This window comes from Schistocerca nitens, chromosome 3 (genome assembly GCF_023898315.1).
Source record: "Schistocerca nitens isolate TAMUIC-IGC-003100 chromosome 3, iqSchNite1.1, whole genome shotgun sequence".
In the NCBI taxonomy this organism is placed as follows: Eukaryota; Metazoa; Arthropoda; class Insecta; order Orthoptera; family Acrididae; genus Schistocerca; species Schistocerca nitens.
Window position 1 is genome coordinate 83,879,246 of NC_064616.1, and position 18,969 is coordinate 83,898,214.

Sequence of the window (18,969 nt, forward strand, 5' to 3'; positions counted from 1 at the left end):
ACGGGCTGAGCTCCTGTGAACGTGCCGGCACGGAGATCCGTACGCTATGGCTGCTCAGAGGGAACTGGGTTCGGTCGATTTTTTTTTTTCTTTATTGATTTTCAATTCCCCCCGAAGGGGGCGGGCTGGCAGCAGCTTACTACGCTGCTCTACAGCCTACAGACTTTTGTTTAAAAAAGGAAGAAGAAAGAAACAAGGAAAAACAGGCGATAAAATGGTGATTTAAAGTGTAAAATGGCGTAAAAATGCGGAAAGTTAAAACAGAAAGCAAAAGGGGTTGGCAATGTTGATAAAATACACAGGAATCAGACAAGTAACATAGTAGACACACAATTAAAAAACATGGCGACAGTCTGGTTTCTGTTCGCAAGAGATAAAAAGAAAAGCACACCCAGCGACAGTATGATGGCTGTTCGCTACACTTCTCAAAAGACACAACACGGAGCACGCACTGGAAAAACACACTGTGAAATACTGCACGAAAAAGGCGGCACAAAGATGGCGCTCCCGATCCAAGGCAGATCGGGGGGGGGACCTGGAGTAGGGGGAAAAACAAGGAGGGAGGAGAGGAAAAAACGAAAAGGAGGGGGGGAACCAAGGAGGGAGAGGACTAATATAGGGGGAGAAGGGCAGACGCGAGATGGAATGAGAGGAGGCAGAGGAGGGAAATGTAAAATGACTCAGGGGAGAGAAGGGGGCAAAGAGAAGGGAGGTGGGGAAGGAAGAGGATGGAAGGGGGGGAGAGGGAGCCCGGGAAAAGGACAGAGGAAAGGAGGGGGAGTGAGGATCAGAGTTGATAGGAGGGATAAATGGAGGGAGAGAGGGCATCATCTGGGAGGGGGAGTTGATGGAAGCCACCTTGGGAAAGGAGATGTAGGGTGTAGAGATGGAGTGTAAGGGGGACACAACGGTGAAGACTTGGCAGGGGGCGGGGATCGGAGAGGAGAGGAGCAACCAGGGGGTGAGGGGGTTCAAGATGGCGGGAGGTGTAGAGGATGCGGATATGTTCGAGGAATAAGAGCAGATGGGGGAAAGGAATGAGATCATAGAGGATCCGCGTGGGGGACGGGAGACGTATACGGAAGGTGAGGCGGAGTGCATGACGCTCAAGGATCTGGAGGGACTTATAAGAGTTTGGGGGAGGGGGGGGTGAGGTTCGGTCGAGGCGGCGGCCGATTTAAATACCCTCCGCCCGCGGCGCGCTCCCTCCGCCGTCCGCGCCCCGCGCCACGGTCGCGCGGTGGAACAGATTGCGACGGCGTCTGAGATGACGTCGGTGTGATGGCTCTGTCCGCCGTGGTCGTCACAACTATACGTTTGCTCGATTTACTCTTGATTAACCCAATCGCTGGTTCCCAAGCCTTGCTAAGATTATAGCCACAGTCACGGTTTATGAGGTCGTCATTGGTGCGAATTTCGATGGACTCTCTAACAACGCTGTCCCAGTATCTCGACGTCTGCACCAGAATCCTCGTGCGGTCATACTCCATGGCGTGATTTTCCGGAAGAGTAAATCGAGCAACGTATAGTTGTGACGACCACGGCGGACAGAGCCATCACACCGACGTCATCTCAGACGCCGTCGCAATCTGTTCCACTGCGCGACCGTGGCGCGGGGCGCGGACGGCGGTGGGAGCGCGCCATGGGCGGAGGGTATTTAAATCGGCCGCCGTCACGACCGAACCCCGCGGCTAGAGCGGCCTGAGCTGGCGAGGCGAGCGCATCGCTGCCGTTGCGCGCTTCGCTTACTCGGCCGTTGAGAACTCGTGAAGAGGTTTTCTGTGCTGTGGGCGCCGCGGCGAGCAAATTGTCGTGCGTTGTTTTCACAACGTGTGCAAATTGTCGTGTTCCGCGCCTCGCAGCATGGGAAAGAAGGGTGCGCAGAGGAAACCTGCCGCTACAAAGGGTCCTTCGGTTGTGCAACTCACTGAGTCTGCCGACCGTGCAAGGAACTCCCGAGAAGACGAGTCGCGGCCTGTCCACCCTTTGTACGTCAAGTGCAAAGGCGGGTGGACAGCGCTGTTCGACACCATCACGAATTGCGCTCGGAACGAGGTGGTCTACGAGTCTGTCGATACAGACTCGCTGATCTGCGTTCGAGCCGCAAACGTGGCCGACCACAGGGCGATCGAGGTCAAGTGGCCGACCACATCGTCGACGCGCCGCCGGCGCGTGAGAAGGCACCTTCCGTAGGAAGGATGAAGACGACTGAGGCACTCCTCAGGGGGTTACCTCGGTGCTGTGATGAGGCAGCGGTCCGGGAAGGGCTGCTGCGAGCCGGGTTTGGTAATGCAGCCGCAAGGTTGCACAACCGGACCGACAGGAAGAGGGCGCCGCTCTATGCCGTGACCGTGCAAACGGTCGACGGCGGGAGCGACATCTTCGACTTGCAGAAGTTGCTGGGCTTCCAGGTTACGACGGAGGCTCTCCCGACCGCCACGGACCCTCAGCCCCAGTGCTTCAGGTGCCAGGGCAAGGGCCACGTTGCGAAGTATTGCCGCAACGCGGCGCGGTGCGTCGACTGCTCAGGTGAGCACGACAGCCGCGCCTGCGACCGCGGCAGCAACGCTCTGCCGACTTGTGTCCGGTGTGGCGGCCCGCACGTCGCCAGTTGGCGCGGTTGTGCAGCTTTCTCGAGCCGCAACCGTGCCGGGGGCGGCGAAGCGACCGCGGCCGCACCGACGCAGCAGCAGAAGAGAAGACGACGTCGGAAACGGCGGAGGGCGCAGAACAGCCAGGTGCAGCTGAGGGACGGCGCAGTAGCAGATCCACCTGCCAGGGGCGGGGACGGCCGCTCGGAAACGGGCAGTCAGGACGCAGCTCGCTCTCCCGTGAAGAGATGTGACCTCGAACTCGGCACCGCCGTGAAGGAGGCCACAGCAGCCCTCAAAGCCGTCACGGCGGCGGAGAGGGCTGCCTTCGCAGACGCCGTGGCTGCAGAGAAGGAAGAGGCCTCGAGGCAACTGCGAGCAGTCTTCGCCCGAGGCCTCAGCGCAGTCGAACCCGCGAACACTCCTGCGACCTTGCAGAAGGAAGTTCGCGCGCCTATCCCAGCGGCTGCCCCAGCAGCACCGCAGGTGAAAGGTGCAGAGAAGAAAACCGCCGCCCCAGCGAAACCGGTGGCGACGCCGACCGCTGCGGGGGCGGCCCCTCCGAGGGAGACAGAGGTCAGGAAGGCAGCCCTCATCGCGCAAGCGCGAGCGAACGGCGTGCATTTCTCCGATGCTCAAGCGGCGCTGCTCACTGAACAAGCGGAGCTGCTCGAAGCTACGCTGCAGAAGGGCTGCGCCGTGCAGTAGAGGAGGACGCCGAACGGTAGCCGATCGCCGCCGTTCTGCACCAGCCTGATGAAGCTGACCGAGCGAGGTGGCGCAGTGGTTAGCACACTGGACTCGCATTCGGGAGGACGACGGTTCAATCCCGTCTCCGGCCATCCTGATTTAGGTTTTCCGTGATTTCCCTAAATCGTTTCAGGCAAATGCCGGGATGGTTCCTTTGAAAGGGCACGGCCGATTTCCTTCCCAATCCTTCCCTAACCCGAGCTTGCGCTCCGTCTCTAATGACCTCGTTGTCGACGGGACGTTAAACACTAACCACCACCACCACCACCACATGATGAAGCTGCACCAAGTCACTGACGACAAGGCGCAGCAGAGGGCCTAACAGCAGCGCATGCGTTACCGCGCCGAACTCTTATGTTACAGGGAGGAACGCCTGATTCAAAAACTAACATGTTTACGGAGGTGACAGTAGAACTTTTGGTTTGGCCACCCCGTTGGTGTGGGCGTGGAGGGGCTCCATCCTTTGTTTTGACCGAACCCAGTTCCCTCTGAGCAGCCATAGCGTACGGATCTCCGTGCCGGCACGTTCACAGGAGCTCAGTCCGTCAGTTCACCTGATGATGGCGACATGCCGAAATATTGTACCCGTTGAACACTATAGACCGGCAGCACACCCGTGGATATTTTGATTAACAAATATCAGATTTTTAAGCTACACAGAAAAAACACCATGAAACGCGGAAGATAATATGGATCACAATTTCATTTTTGTTTTTTATGAAAATGTTTTCAATTAACAATTCAGTATTGATATTTTTATTTCTTTAATAATACGCTATTTCGCTAGTGGCATCTGGAAAAATGAAATTCGTACTAATTACTGAATATTTTCGTATTTCTTATTTTTATGACTGACATATCTCCCTTTCTAACTTCCTTGATTACGTCTTTGACAGCAGAATACTTCTTTGAACGCTATGCAGACGAAAACAAAGACACGTGAATATTTGTGTTTTGGCGGCAGTAGTGTGTTCGCGCATCGTGTACGGTTTGTTTTCGTCGAAGACTAGCAAAATGGCTGGTGTTTTTGGCATTCACGTGGGTAATTCTTCAGCCTGCTTGGCGTATTGTAAGGTTGGTATATTTTTTCATATTTGTTGTTCACTGAGAACTTCTAATGTGCCAGAAACGAAGTCATGAACGATTATTCTTCTAGCTCGAATGTATTCGTGAGGAACGTTGTAATAAGATCATATCAATGTAACTTTGACATTATTTTACGTTTTGTTTCTCAGGATGGGAAAGTTGATATTATAGCTGACGACAGTGGCAACAGAATAATGCCTGCAATAGTCGCGTTTGTTGACGGTGAAGAGGTAAGGAAATTTTGTACTAAGCAGCAGTTTATTTGAATAGTGCCCTCTAAGCTGAAATTGCCTGTTACTTCTTAATTTAATTGGTTTACCACTGTTGCGTAATTCCGCTTCGTGATCAAAATTTAAGAGATCGAATGTGTTTCAGACTGTTGGACTCCCAGCGAAGGCAGCTCTTGTTAGAAATGCCACATGTACCATTGTTCGCAATAAGAAACTCTTAAATGACAGTATTCCTGACGACGAACTTGAGCATCATATAAAGTCAGTGAAATGTAAAATAGTGACTGAAGGAGGCCTGAAATATGAAATCCGAGATGAAGACAAGATTGCTGTGTATACCCCAGAAGGAGCTATGACGTGCATATACAAAAAGCTATTCGGTATGTAGAAATGTATTTGTGCGTAATGCCCCGATCTCATATTCCTACGAGTATGTAGTATGGTTCATTCCGTGTAATCTCACAGGGGGTGAAAAGGTGACTATTTCAGGATTTAGTCACATTTGGAACAAGGATGCCTACATGTCTCAGTAGTAAAACTGCCAAATAGCACTGTTCTAACTCTAACCATTTTTGATAAATTCAGGTTTGAAGATTAATGGGTGGGTACCCAGTCATTAGTCGAGAACCAGTTTCCGTATTCTCAGACACTTGCTATTCAGTAATGAGGTGACCTACAGACCTCAAGTATTTTAGTCATGTACTGTGTGGTTCATTAAGTTGATATATTGCATAAAAAGTAGGATACATCTCTGTTTTTTATGAAAAATGTTGAGAATCGCTCTTTCTCCGTGATGTGCTTTACATGTGATTTTTTAAAAATTATAACTTCGCAGAGGGAAAAAAATGCAGACTTTATCTTAAGCACTATAACTCTTTAGTGCTAGTATTAAGTATAAATAACAATGACAAGCTTTTGGCATTGAAATTAGTAGTTCTTACCTTCACTTAAAGATGACTCCATCACAAAAAAAAATCAAATTTGACGAATTTCAAAGTCCTGTGGGGTACATAGATAATTGAATTACAATATGATTTTTTGCTGAAATGTTTATATATCTGTCAGCAATCTTATCTGCAAAGAATAATATCCAAACTAACTTTATTCATTGACAAAGAATAAAATGAAAATGCCAGTTACATATGCCACCCACATTCAGCACTACAGGGCATTAATAATAAAAACGTGTATTCCTTGAAAAATTGACCTGTAGGTCAGAACTGTAAACAATTTAGAGCTGAAAATAGTTGTGAATCATTTTTCTCAGTGTATATGTTGTATTTCTCTGTTGAGTGTCTTTCCTGTGTAAAGAATTAAGAGACAACGTGGGTGCACAAATGAGGTGATATATCCATATTCTGTCACTGCAACTTAAAAAGATAACTTAAATGAAACATAAGAACTTGTGAAAATGCTTTTTGGGAACAATTGCAAGTTGAGCAGAATGTGGCTTTCAAATGTTACAAAATCTGGTACACAAGACACATTTTCCACCAATCACATGAATTTAAAGATGTTGAGATTAACTATATGCCTCCTACAGATCCACAATTCCTTTCATGGTCCAGTTGAAATTATGCTGTTTGGCTACCCTTTGCCATTGTGACGTCTAAGGCAGATGTCCTGTCGTTACAAAGACATGGTGCACAGTTTTATAAACATGACAATAAGTGCTTTGGAGAAAAATCATACCTCTCACCTTTAAGTGAACTCATTTCATTGTTGCGTCAAGATGTCAAGGAAACAGTGAGGCTATGCAAGGGGGGTGTGTGTGTGTGTGTGTGTGTGTGTGTGTGTGTGTGTGTGTGTGTTTTAAAAATGCAGTTTCCATCTTTGTATTTGATTTTTTTATGAAATATTTGTTTGTGGAGGTTTTATATTAGCATATACTGGTATATATTTAAAGTTCTTAACATCTCTCATTGTTGCTTGCTGCTTTTCTTACTTTTCACTGAAGTTCGTTTTTAATTTACAGTAACAGAATAAGAATATATCACCTCATTTGTGCACCAAAGTTATCTATTGTAATTCTTTACACTGAAAAGACAACTAACAGTGAAATAATAATAATAATAATAGTAATAGTAATAATAATTTATTATCATTCAGCTCTTACAGCAGTAGACAGTCATAAGCATACATTTCTATATTAACTACTATATCAATGTAATTTAGTTTACATGAAATAGGTAAAACTAGAAATTACATGTTAGAGAGCAGCATTTTCATCTCCAAAACATTTGTCAATTGGGTAAAGAGGTTGTTTACTAGTAACTTATACGGAAGCATCTGATTCCACCCATCTGCTTTGACCCATGACGTCACAAATATGGCGGAAATGACTGTCCACTATGACTCCAATATGGCGCCTATGACTTCATTACGTAAACATAACAAACATGAAAATACATTGAAAAACCAACACACACACACACACACACACACACACACACACACACACACACACACACACACACACACCTTCCACAAAAAATCTAATCAAACTAACGGGACAAGTGTAGGAAATTGGGGGTTTTTGGGTGGGGACAATTAAATATAAACACACGCCACTACACCAAACAACAAGAAACACTAAAATGCCAAGACCCCACAACTTTCTCAAATTCCACTACACACAAAATCCACCGGAATTGATCACTTCCCTTGACCTATATAGGTCAACAGGAACAACTGCTACCACACTATAAATCTCAGAAATTTCACCACCACCACACTTAATCCTACAAAAAAAAAAAAAAAAAAAAAAACAAAATTGCAATCAAACACGTCCCTTGACCTGTTATCCTTATGACATATCCACATATATCCATCCCTGGTCAGAGACACCAAAACTTTAGTAAGCCTCGTTTCTTCACGGCACACTGAACACTTCACAATTTCAGCCAGCAGCCCGCATTGCTGAAGAAATTTTATTAGAGACAACGCACTGTCCCCCATCATCACAGACAACCAAAAACTGTTGACCTTGTCAGTCATATCTGTACCTACCAAAGACATAAGCAAAGAAATTTACCAAAATTCACGCATGAACAGAAAAGAAACTACAATAACATCAACATAACAAAACCAAAATTGTTAACTCATTGAAATATATTCCACTGAAGCACAGTCACCACTGATACTACACACATGCAATGCTACCACGCAAGTGAACCCCATACGCCACGTAACACGCTACCCATAAACACACCACCAGAGAGAACCACCGACTGCAACAATACGCTGCCTATAAACACGCCACACACACAAACTAAACCAAAAACATCACCTAACATACAAACACACCACTAGAGATCACCACCGATCACATCAAAACAACACCTACAAACACGCCACTCTCACAAACTAAACTCTGCGCCGCGGTGACATCACACACAACAGCCGCCTTACGTCACGGGTCAAAGCCAACGGGTGGGATCGAACGCTTCCGTCGACCCGCTTATACAATTTAGCTGTAAAAATGTTTATAGGCAATTCTGTAAAATCTACCCTTGGCCTATTAAACATCCTTAATCCAAAGGCTAGGTAGGGGTTACGTGATTTAGATGATGTGTGGTATGGTATGTCTACATGTGTTTGTGTTAAAACTATGTACATCAGTTCTCAGTGTGAAATTAGAAACATTGTTTCTGACATACAATAAAACATTATAGATGAATAAGTTTACTATTGTCAGACATTCCAGTTTAATGAACAGAAGTTTACAATGTTCTGTTTTATCAGAATCTGTTGTTATTCTCTGCAACAATAAAATGTCATTTGCTTAACAACTGCTACCCCATGAAAAAATTCCATGTGATATGATACATTGGAAGAAAGTAAAATTTCGTGATCTTGCATAGTTATTTGGAACATATCTTTTTAAATTTGTAGTTAAATAAATAACTCTTGAAAAGTCTAGAAAATATATTTTTAATGTGTGGTTTCCAGGCCAATTTATTGTCAGTAAGAACACCTAAAAGTTTAGTAGTTTTTAATACATGATGGTTAGGAATCTCTTACAGGCTAAAATTAAGTACCTGTGTTTTACTTTCATTTAGTAAGAAAACATCGCAGTACCCACATCCTGCGAGGCCTCACTTAGTGAAAACTAACCAATATGCAAAGATGTTTTGTGTTGGCCTTGTAGGTACTGCGATGTTTGCATATGTCTGGTTATGATTAACCATTAATATGCGCTCATCTGGAGATAGATTGAGTCAAAAGTTGATCGAAGGATAGCGATTTGAAGGGCAAAAGGGAAAAAGTGCCAAGGCAAGAGCCAAGGGAAAGAAACCTATGCGATAGTTGGGTCAGATTTTAAGAGCAGTAGCAGTTTTCTTGCTGTCTGCAACAGGTCACGCAAGGCTCGATTTTGATTCTAGTGGGCATCTTGCAGGCAGATACCTTTGATGTTGTGCAGTGGTGTTTCTCGGTGGCTGCAGCTTCTGTCAGTGTCAGCATACCAGTAACAGTTAGGTTCATCATCATTTAGTGTCTGATAGGTTGTATATTGGATTAACAGTGTAGGGCGGTGTTGGCGGTTTGTTTGTGCGTTAGTGTGCGAGCTTGTGAGCTTCTTTGTTGTAGCCTGTTGGTCGGCTATAATAGCAACTGGCATATCCAGTCAGTGTTGCTGATGTTGTTATGTGAGAATGTATAAATAAACACAGATTAGTAATAAAAACAATAAAGGTCTGAGCACCGATCCTTGCAGCACTCCAGGCCTAACATAAACCAAATTTGACTTCTCGCTATCAATGCACACAACTTGGTGTGCAGTTCTCTAGCAAAGATTGAAACATATTTAAGCTGTTGCCATCAAAACCATAATAGAATAGCTTATTCAACAAAGTGTCATGCTCTGTGCAGTCAAAGCTCTGCTCAGGTACAGAATGTAGCTTGGGCATACCCCTTAGCCTCGAACACATCTAGGACAAATTTTACTAGAGAATCCATTGCATCAGTTGTGGATTTACTTTTTCTAAATCCAAATTATTTATCACTAATTACATCTGATTTATCCAAGTAAACACTAACTTGTAGGAAAGGACAGATTGCTGCTTACCATAAGGAAGATACATTAAGTTGCAGAGAGGCACAGTTAAGACACATACAGCCTTCATCAGTAAGAGAGAGACACAAACATCGTTCACACACACTAGCAAGCACACGTGACTGCCAACTCCAATATCTCGAGCCAGAATGCTGGAGTTGGTGTGTGTGTGTGTGTGTGTGTGTGTGTGTGTGTGTGTGTGTGTGTGTGTGTGTGTGTGAAGGTATCAACACTAACTTAGCTTTTGAAATTTTTCACCATTTTCTGAATGGTTTTTGGACATTCTTCCGTGTAAGTAAACATGCCCAGGGGATGCTTTTCGAACCAGTTATCCATTATACTAACTGCATTTTCATGGGGGTTTACTTGTGGTACTGCTAATATCTTCAATAGATTAGATGCAAAATTTATTAAATTCTTCTTGGGTTATGGCAATATCATTTTGTTTGGTGTGTACAATAGAGTTGATTGCACTCCAGGCTTTTTATGTTTGTTATGGGACTTTTCAGTTTGCTATATTATGTAGTTCATTTGCTTCATCGATTACCTATCTGTACTTGTATATACCTTTATAACTATATATACCTTTAGCATTAAATGAAACAACAAGTTCACTGTTACCAGACACCGTTTTATTTATTTCCATGGCGCGTTTCGAAGGTTTAAACCTCCATCATTGGGTGGATTTACATTAGTAAGTATTACATTTGTGTGTGTGTTGTGTTACGATTTTTGGAGAAACTTGTGGCACTGCCTAGTGGAGAAACAAGACACTATTTCAGAATATGGTTTAGGATTACTTTTGACAAAAAATTAAACTGATATCTAATGGTAAACATTAAATAAGTAAACTACAGTACCTTCAGTGTTCACAGGTTCCTTTTGCTGTCGTAACACATCACATGTATACTGCCACATTTGTGAACAAATATGTCGTCTGGAATCAGCTGGGTGCAAGGTTCGTATAGCAGAAGAGAAGACATAATCGCAAAGTGCAAAGAATATACATCATAACAACATTATTACAGAATAATTGCTTTAAGCATTTGGCGGTGTTTGTTTTGAGGTGTCAAATATATGTGTGTGTACTTCAGGTGGTATATAAATCCAATTCTGACAAGTTAAAACAGCTAAACATTCGTACTCGTTTATACAATCAGGTGAAATGTTAAAATGGCTTAAACTTCATACTTGTTGATAACAATTAGGTGAAATGTTACAGACTTTAATTACAATGGTCATATTGGCTATGACTGTAAAATCATACATACATTACACTCTTTGATTGGGATTAATAAACAGATGTGAAGTGAGGGGCTGGAGGCAGAAGGAGAGGTAGAGAGAGAGAGAAAAAGTGTGTGTGTGTGTGTGTGTGTGTGTGTGTGTGTGTTTGTGTGTGAAAGGGAGATGGAGAGAGAGGGGGGGGAGAGAGAGAGAGAGTGATTATATGAGAGCAAACATTTACATGGCAAGGAATCTTAAGATTGCATTTTGCGTATATTAGCTGCCTAAAGGTTGGGGTAATACATTGGTTAATGCTATAAAATAGGCAGATAGATATACATTTATGCCAGTAGTTGATGTACATACAGTTTTAAGCTGACAAGGGGTACAAGCTGTTGATGTGATGAATTATCTGTGAATGAGGTCAATCTCTTGTACTCTTGGCAGCTGTCAATATTTATGGTAAATATTAGGTGTGTGTGTGTGTGTGTGTGTGTGTGTGTGTGTGTGTGTGTGTGCGCGCGCACACACGCATTTTTAAGAGTATAGGCAGTTGCTGAAAACGGAAATGATACTATTGTAAATTTTGTCATTTAAGATGGATTCTGGTTGTTTCATTTGATGTTTGTATATTTGGAGTGTTTCAAGGGTGTCTAGTTTTCTTCCTTTTTGTTGGATGTGTAGGATGCTAATACTAGTGGTGTTAACATGGTGTTTTGTTTCATGCAGGTGGGTAGCTATTGCTGATGTGTGATATTTTTTGTTTTTTAGTGCTGCCATGTGTTCCTTGAACCTAATCTCAAATGATCTGCCTGTCTGGCCTATGTAGAAGCAGTCACAGTCCAAACATTCAATTTTGTACACACCTGTGTGATGAAGTGGGTTTCGTGTGCCGATGTTGTGGGGTAACTTCTGTCCAATCTTGTTGTCTGTTGTAAAGGATATGCTTATGCCTTTCCGTTTGAAGACATTGGCAATCTGGTATGAAATGTTATCCAGAAAGGGGATTGTATGGAAGATGTTATTTCCTTTTTGTTTTTTGTGTTGTGATTCCTTTGTCATTATTGAGCATTTTAGGGTGTCTACTATGGAGCTGTTATAACCATTTTCAATAGCTGTTTGTTTTATTATTTCAATTTCTTGATCACATTTATCTTCTGAGAGTGGTAGTTGGATAGCTCTATTAATCATGTACTGGAATGCTGCCATTTTGTGTGCTGCGGGGTGGCAAGAGGAGTTGTGGATTGTGGTATGTGTTGTGGTAGGCTTCCGATAAATTTCAAACTGATGTCTGTTATTCTTTATTCTAATGGTAAGGTCTAGGAAATTTATACTGTCATCTTTTTGGTGTTCAACTGTGAATTTTATGTTTTCATGGGAGTTGTTGAAAAACTGATTCAAATCACTGATGTCATCTTTAGTGCCTTTGATTAAAATGATGGTATCATCTACATATCTGTAGTAGTAGATGATATTTTTGAGGAGGTGGTGGTTGGAATTCAGGATTTTGTCTTCTAGGATACTTATAAATATTTCTGCTAGCAATCCGGAAAGATTTGAGCCCATTGCCAAACCATCTGTTTGTTTGTAGATTTTATTGTTAAATTTAAAATAGTTGTGTGAAAGTGTGAATTCAAGCTGGTCTATTAGTTCATTAATGTGAGTTGAAGGGATTTTTTTGTGTTTATGTAGGTTGGCATTAATTATCTGTAGTGTGGGATCTATTGGCACAGAGGAATATAGGTTTTGTGTGTCAAATGAGGCAAGTGTGGCTCCATCAGGTACTTGTATGTTTTTGACATATTGTGTAAATTCTGTTGTGTTTTAAAGTGTTCTCTCATTATTGAATGTGTATGCTTGTTTGAGAATCCTGAAGAGTATTTTATTGAGCTTGAATGTTGGGCTGTTCCTACAGTTCACTATGGGCCTAATGGGGGTCCCGTTTTTGGCACAAAATGGCAGCATTTCGGTACATGATTAATGGAGCTATCCAACTACCACTCTCAGAAGATAAATGTGATCAAGAAATTGAAATAATAAAACAAACAGCCATTGAAAATGGTTATAACAGCTCCATAGTAGACACCCTAAAACGCTCAATAATGGCAAAAGAATCACAACACAAAAAACAAAAAGAAAATAACATGTTCCATACAATCCCCTTTCTGGGTAACATTTCATACCAGATTGCCAATGTCTTCAAACGGAAAGGCATAAGCATATCCTTTACAACAGACAACAAGATTGGACAGAAGTTACCCCACAACATCGGCACACGAAACCCACTTCATCACACAGGTGTGAACAAAATTGAATGTTTGCACTGTGACTGCTTCTGCATAGGCCAGACAGGCAGATCATTTGAGATTAGGTTCAAGGAACACATGGCAGCACTAAAAAACAAAAAATATCACACATCAGCAATAGCTACCCACCTGCATGAAACAAAACACCATGTTAACAACACAAGTATTAGCATCCTACACATCCAACAAAAAGGCCCACACTCTTAAAAATGCGCGCGCGTGCGCGCACACACACACACACACACACACACACACACACACACACACACACACACACACACACACCTAATATTTACCATAAATATTGACAGCTGCCAGGAGTACAAGAGATTGACCTCATTCACAGATAATTCATCACATCAACAGCTTGTACCCCTTGTCAGCTTAAAACTGTATACAGCTTGTACCCCTTGTCAGCTTAAAACTGTATGTACATCAACTACTGGCATAAATGTATATCTATCTGCCTATTTTATAGCATTAACCAATGTATTACTCCAACCTTTAGGCAGCTAATATACGCAACATGCAATCTTAAGACTCCTTGCCATGTAAATGTTTGCTCTCATATAATCACTCTCTCTCTCTCTCTCTCTCTCTCTCTCTCTCCCTTTCACACACACACACACACACACACACACACACACACACACACACACTTTTTCTCTCTCTCTCTCTCTCTCTCTCTCTACCTCTCCTTCTGCCTCGCCCCTGCGGATTTGGGGTAAGAATAGGCCCGCGGTATTCCTGCCTGTCGTAAGAGGTGACTAAAAGGAGTCTCATCTGTTTCGGCCTTTAATGTGATGGTCCCCTAAGGGGTTTGACCAATACCTTTCCAAATTTTCTGTTAGTGCGTACCATTTGGGGAAGGACGCCGTACGTGGTGCATCTTAAATCCATCTTGCCCTAAGATTTGGCACACCTGATATTTTCATGGAGTTGGACTTACAAAGAGCTTCCAGCGACATCCGCTGCAGTGTGTTCTGGATAGCATACATTCCCTCCTTTGTTCACTTCCATCTTTGCCCTCGTGATGTACATGGATATTTTGACACCCGACATCCAGCACAGTAGCCAGTCCGTTGTGGTGGGGTTGTCGCGTACGCTCTTGGTGGTAGCCCCCTGACTACACAGGGATCGCACTGCTGATGCCTGAGCTGCTACCTCCCCACGTATGCTGAGGAGTAGATGCTTATCCCTCTGGGGCATCGGGACTCCCGGCAAAGGCCATCGTGCCAGGTGGTCTTTGCTGTGGCTGGGTGGCGCCCGTGGGGAGAGCCCCTGGTCGGAGTGGGTGGCATCAGGGCGGATGACCCGCAATGAAGCGTGGGCCTCCACCAGCAGTCTCTAAGCGATCGAGGTCTAACCTCAACGGGAAGAAATTTGATCCAAGATCATTTCCCTCCCTGGCTACTCTATAGGAGGAACGTATGGCTAAAGAAGGCAGTGGAGAATATTCACCCCGGTACCTCGTGTGTACGTGAGTTGATGGGGAATCGTTTATGTCGACCAAGCCCCAATTTTTTGTGGAGCACATAGAGGACAAGTTCGGAGAGGTGGAGGGCTTGTCTAAAATGCGCTCTGGTTCCGTTCTAATCCAGACAGCATCCTCTGCCCAGTCACGGAGGTTGCTCGCCTGCAATAAGTTAGGGGGCGTTTCTGTCAGCATCACGCCGCATAAGTGTCTCAACATGGTCCAGGGTATTATATTCCACAGGGATCTCCTTATGCAGTCGGAAGATGAACTACGCGCCAACCTAGAACGACGGGGTGTTCACTTCGTCCGGCGCGTCCATCGGGGTCCGAGGGATAATCAGGTGGCTACCGGTGCCTTCATCTTGGCCTTTGAGGGTGACGTCTTACCCGAAAAGGTCAAGGTGATGGTTTACCGCTGTGATGTGAAACCATATATCCCTCCTCCCATGTGGTGTTTTAAATGCTGGAAGTTCGGGGTCATGTCATCCCGCTGTACTTCCAGCATCACATGTCGAGATTGTGGACGTCCTTCGCATACCAATACTCCATGTGCTCCGCCTCCCATCTGTGTTAACTGCGGAGAGCACCATTCCCCCTGCTCGCCGCCGGACTGTCGGATATTCCAGAAAGAACGGAAGATAATGGAATATAAGACCCTGGATCGCCTGACCTACTCAGAGGCGAGGCGGAAATATGAGAGGCTCCATCCTGTGCCACTGACGTCTACGTATGCCGCTGCTGCTACGACGGTTCTCCCATCTCCTGTGTCGTCCCGTCCGGTTGGATCTATGATTGGTCAAAATCCACTAGCCCCCTTGAGTGTGGGGGGCACTTCACGCTCATGCTCCATCTCCTTCAGGAGCAACACCCCCCCAACCATCGGGGACATCAGTTCCCCCTTCCCAGCCGGAGAAGCGTAAGACTTCTTCGGCTACTCTCACCAGGAAGGTGTCCCTTGGGGACCTACCTTCGCAAGTTCCGACCAGTGGAAAAGCGGACACCCGCAAGAGGCTGAAACAACCACCAGTCCCTGGTCTTAGGGCCTCACGGTCGTCGTCTGTCCCTGAGACTGACCCAGTGAAGCCCTCCAAGCCTGAACCACTGAAGGCACAGCGAGAGAAACAGAAGAAGAAGAAGAAGAAGAAGAAGAAAGTCCCCAAGACTAACAACATTGCGGTGGCACCCATCCCACCGCTTCCTACAAGCTCTGCGTCTGAGGACGAGGTGGAGATTCTGGCGTCCGCTGAGGACCTCGATCTCGCCGGTCCCTCAGACGCCATGGAACGCACTAGCACAGGTGCTCAATCGGAGGCAGCAGGTGACCCAGCGGCGTAATCTGCCTTCCCAGTGCCGTCACGTCTTCCTCAGACATGGAAAATACCATCCTCCAGTGGAACTGCAGTGGGTTCCTCCACCATCTCGCTGAGCTCCGCCAACTTATCAGCCTTCACCCTTTCTTCTGCATTGCACTTCAGGAAACTTGGTTTCCAGCAATGCGAACCCCCGCCCTCCGTGGCTATCGGGATTATTATAAGAACCGGGCAGCTTATGAAAGGGTGTCTGGTGGCATCTGCATATATGTCCTTAACTCTCTTCACAGCGAGTCTGTCCCTCTACATACAGCTTTAGAGGCTGTCGCTGTTAGGGTGTGGACACCACAGGCTGTTACTGTCTGCAGTCTTTACCTTCCACCGGATGGTGATGTCGCGCAGCATGTCTTGGCTGCGCTGATAGCCCAATTGCCACCACCTTTCTTGCTATTGGGCGACTTCAACGCCCATAACCCTCTGTCGGGTGGGTCAGTGGCAACAGGTCGAGGCGCCACCGTTGAGCATTTATTGGCGCAGCTCGATCTCTCGATTTTAAATGATGGTGCATTCACACATTTCAGTGTGGTGCATGGCACATACTCTGCCATTGACCTATCGATCTGTAGCCCTAGCGTCTTACCGTCTGTCCAATGGAGTGTGCATGACGACCTGTGTGGTAGAGACCATTTTCCAATCTTTCTGTCACTGCCACGGCGTCACTCTTCTGGGCGCCCTAGCAGATGGGCTATGAATAAGGCTGACTGGGACTTGTTCTCCTCCATTGCCGCTATTGAGCCTCTCTCTGGTGACGACATTGATGCGGTGGTTCACTCAGTCACCACCAGCATCGTTACTGCCGCAGAATCTGCCATTCCCAGTTCTTCTGGGTCCCCTCGGCGGCGGACTGTGCCTTGGTGGTCGCCTGAGATCGCTGAGGCGATTAAAGATCGCCAGCGGGCGCTACAGCGTCACAAGCGACATCCCTGCATTGAACACCTCATCACCTTCAAACGGCTGCGTGCACGGGCCCGCCACCTTATCCGCCAAAGCAAGCAGGAGTGCTGGGAGTGGTATGTGTCCAACATTGGCCTCCATGCCTCTCCTTCGCAGGTCTGGGCCAAGATCTGACGCCTCTATGGCTATCAGACCCCTGTCGGCGTCCCTGCGCTCTCACTGAATGGAGCAGTTTGTACAGACTCCGATGAAATTGCCAACAGCTTGGCAGAGCATTTTGCTCTTAGTTCCGCTTCTTCCAATTACCCACTGGCCTTCCGCTCCATTAAAGAGCGGATGGAACGCCGGAGCCTTTCTTTTCGCACCCACCATTCTGAATCCTGCAATGCTCCATTCAGTGAGTGGGAATTTCACAGCGCCCTTGCCGCTTTCCCTGATACCGCTCATGGGCCAGATCGCATTCACTGTCAGATGCTGAAACACCTTTCAGTGGACTGCAAGTGACGCCTCCTCGACCTTTACAACCGTCTCTGGGTCGAGGGTGAGTTTCCGTCGCAATGGCGGGAAAGCATTGTCATCCCCATTTTGAAACCAGGCAAGAGCCCTTTGGAGGTGGACAGCTACCGCCCCATTAGCCTCACCAACGTTCCCATTAGCCTCACCAACGTTCTTTGCAAGCTTCTCGAACGGATGGTGAGCTGGCGCTTGAATTGGGTACTGGAGTCTCGGGGCCTTCTGGCTCCGTCTCAGGCTGGGTTCCGTAAAGGCCGCTCCACCACCGACAATCTAGTGAGTCTCGAGTCGGCCATCCGTACTGCCTTTGCCCGCCGTCAGCGCCTGGTCGCTGTCTTTTTCGACATGCGGAAGGCGTACGATACGACATGGCATCATCACATACTTTCTACGCTTCATGGATGGGGTCTTCGGGGCCCTCTGCCGATCTTTATCTGAAATTTTCTGTCGTATCGTACCTTCCGCGTGCAAGTTGCGGTCTCTCATAGTTCCTCCAGAGTCCAGGAGAACGGGGTACCACAGGGATATGTCTTTAGTGTCTGCCTGTTTTTAATCGCAATAAATGGGCTTGCTGCAGCGGTGGGAAATTCTGTCTCCGCTTCCCTGTATGCTGACGACTTCTGCCTTTACTACAGCTCTACTGGCATTGCAGCTGTTGAACGTCAGCTACAGGGCGCTATCCGCAAGGCGCAGTCTTGGGCTGTAGCGCATGGTTTTCAGTTTTCGGCTGCCAAGACCCGCGTTATGCATTTCTGCCGGTGCCGAACGGTCCATCCTGAACCGCGGCTTTATCTTGCCGACGAACTTTGCGTACACCCCCATGGTGTGTTCCTCGCCCTTGCCTTAGGCTCGACTTGGCACAGGGCCCGAAGGACTCAGTCCCTCCAGAGGCCTTCCGCTGCCGCTTTTATTCCATCCTGGCCACGTATCAGGGCTCTGGAATTGTATACACTGACGGTTCGATGGTTGCTGGTCGTGCCGGTTATGCGCTAACTCTAGGGGACCATTCCAAACAACGTTCCTTGCCGGATGGCTGCAGCGTTTACACTGCTGAGCTGGTCGCCATCTTTCGTGCCCTAGAGTATATCCGGTCCTGCTCAGGTGAGTCCTTCGTTATCTGTAGTGATTCCCTGAGCGGTTTATGAGCTCTCGACCAGTGTTTCCCTCGTTCTCATCTGGTGATGGCTATCCATGAGTCCCTGCATACTCTTGCCCGTTGCGGGCGCTCTGTGGTCTTTGTGTGGACCCCCGGTCATGTCGGTATCCCGGGCAATGAACGTGTTGACCGCCTGGCCAAACAGGCCACCAGTGAACCCACTCTAGACATTGGCCTTCCGGAGACTGATTTGAGGGCAGTCTTACGCCGCAAAGTTATCTCGCTTTGGGACGCTGAATGGTGCGGTCTGGCCACCCCTAACAAACTCCGTGCCGTCAAGGAGACAACGACTGTGTGGCACTCCTCCTTGCGAGTCT

The 18,969-nt window shown here is 46.3% G+C and overlaps 1 protein-coding gene across 1 annotated transcript in view; it reads left to right on the forward strand.

Moving 5' to 3' along the window:
- The first annotated feature begins 4,234 nt into the window (after nucleotides 1-4,234).
- The window catches only part of LOC126248049 (heat shock 70 kDa protein 14-like), a 251,940-nt gene continuing 237,205 nt past the window's right edge, over nucleotides 4,235-18,969 (forward strand). Inside the window, exons 1-3 of the mRNA XM_049948683.1 lie at nucleotides 4,235-4,415; nucleotides 4,577-4,657; nucleotides 4,803-5,037. Of these exons, the coding sequence (XP_049804640.1) occupies nucleotides 4,356-4,415; nucleotides 4,577-4,657; nucleotides 4,803-5,037 (376 nt within the window). The 5' untranslated portion in view covers nucleotides 4,235-4,355. The remainder of the gene's footprint in view (nucleotides 4,416-4,576; nucleotides 4,658-4,802; nucleotides 5,038-18,969) is intronic.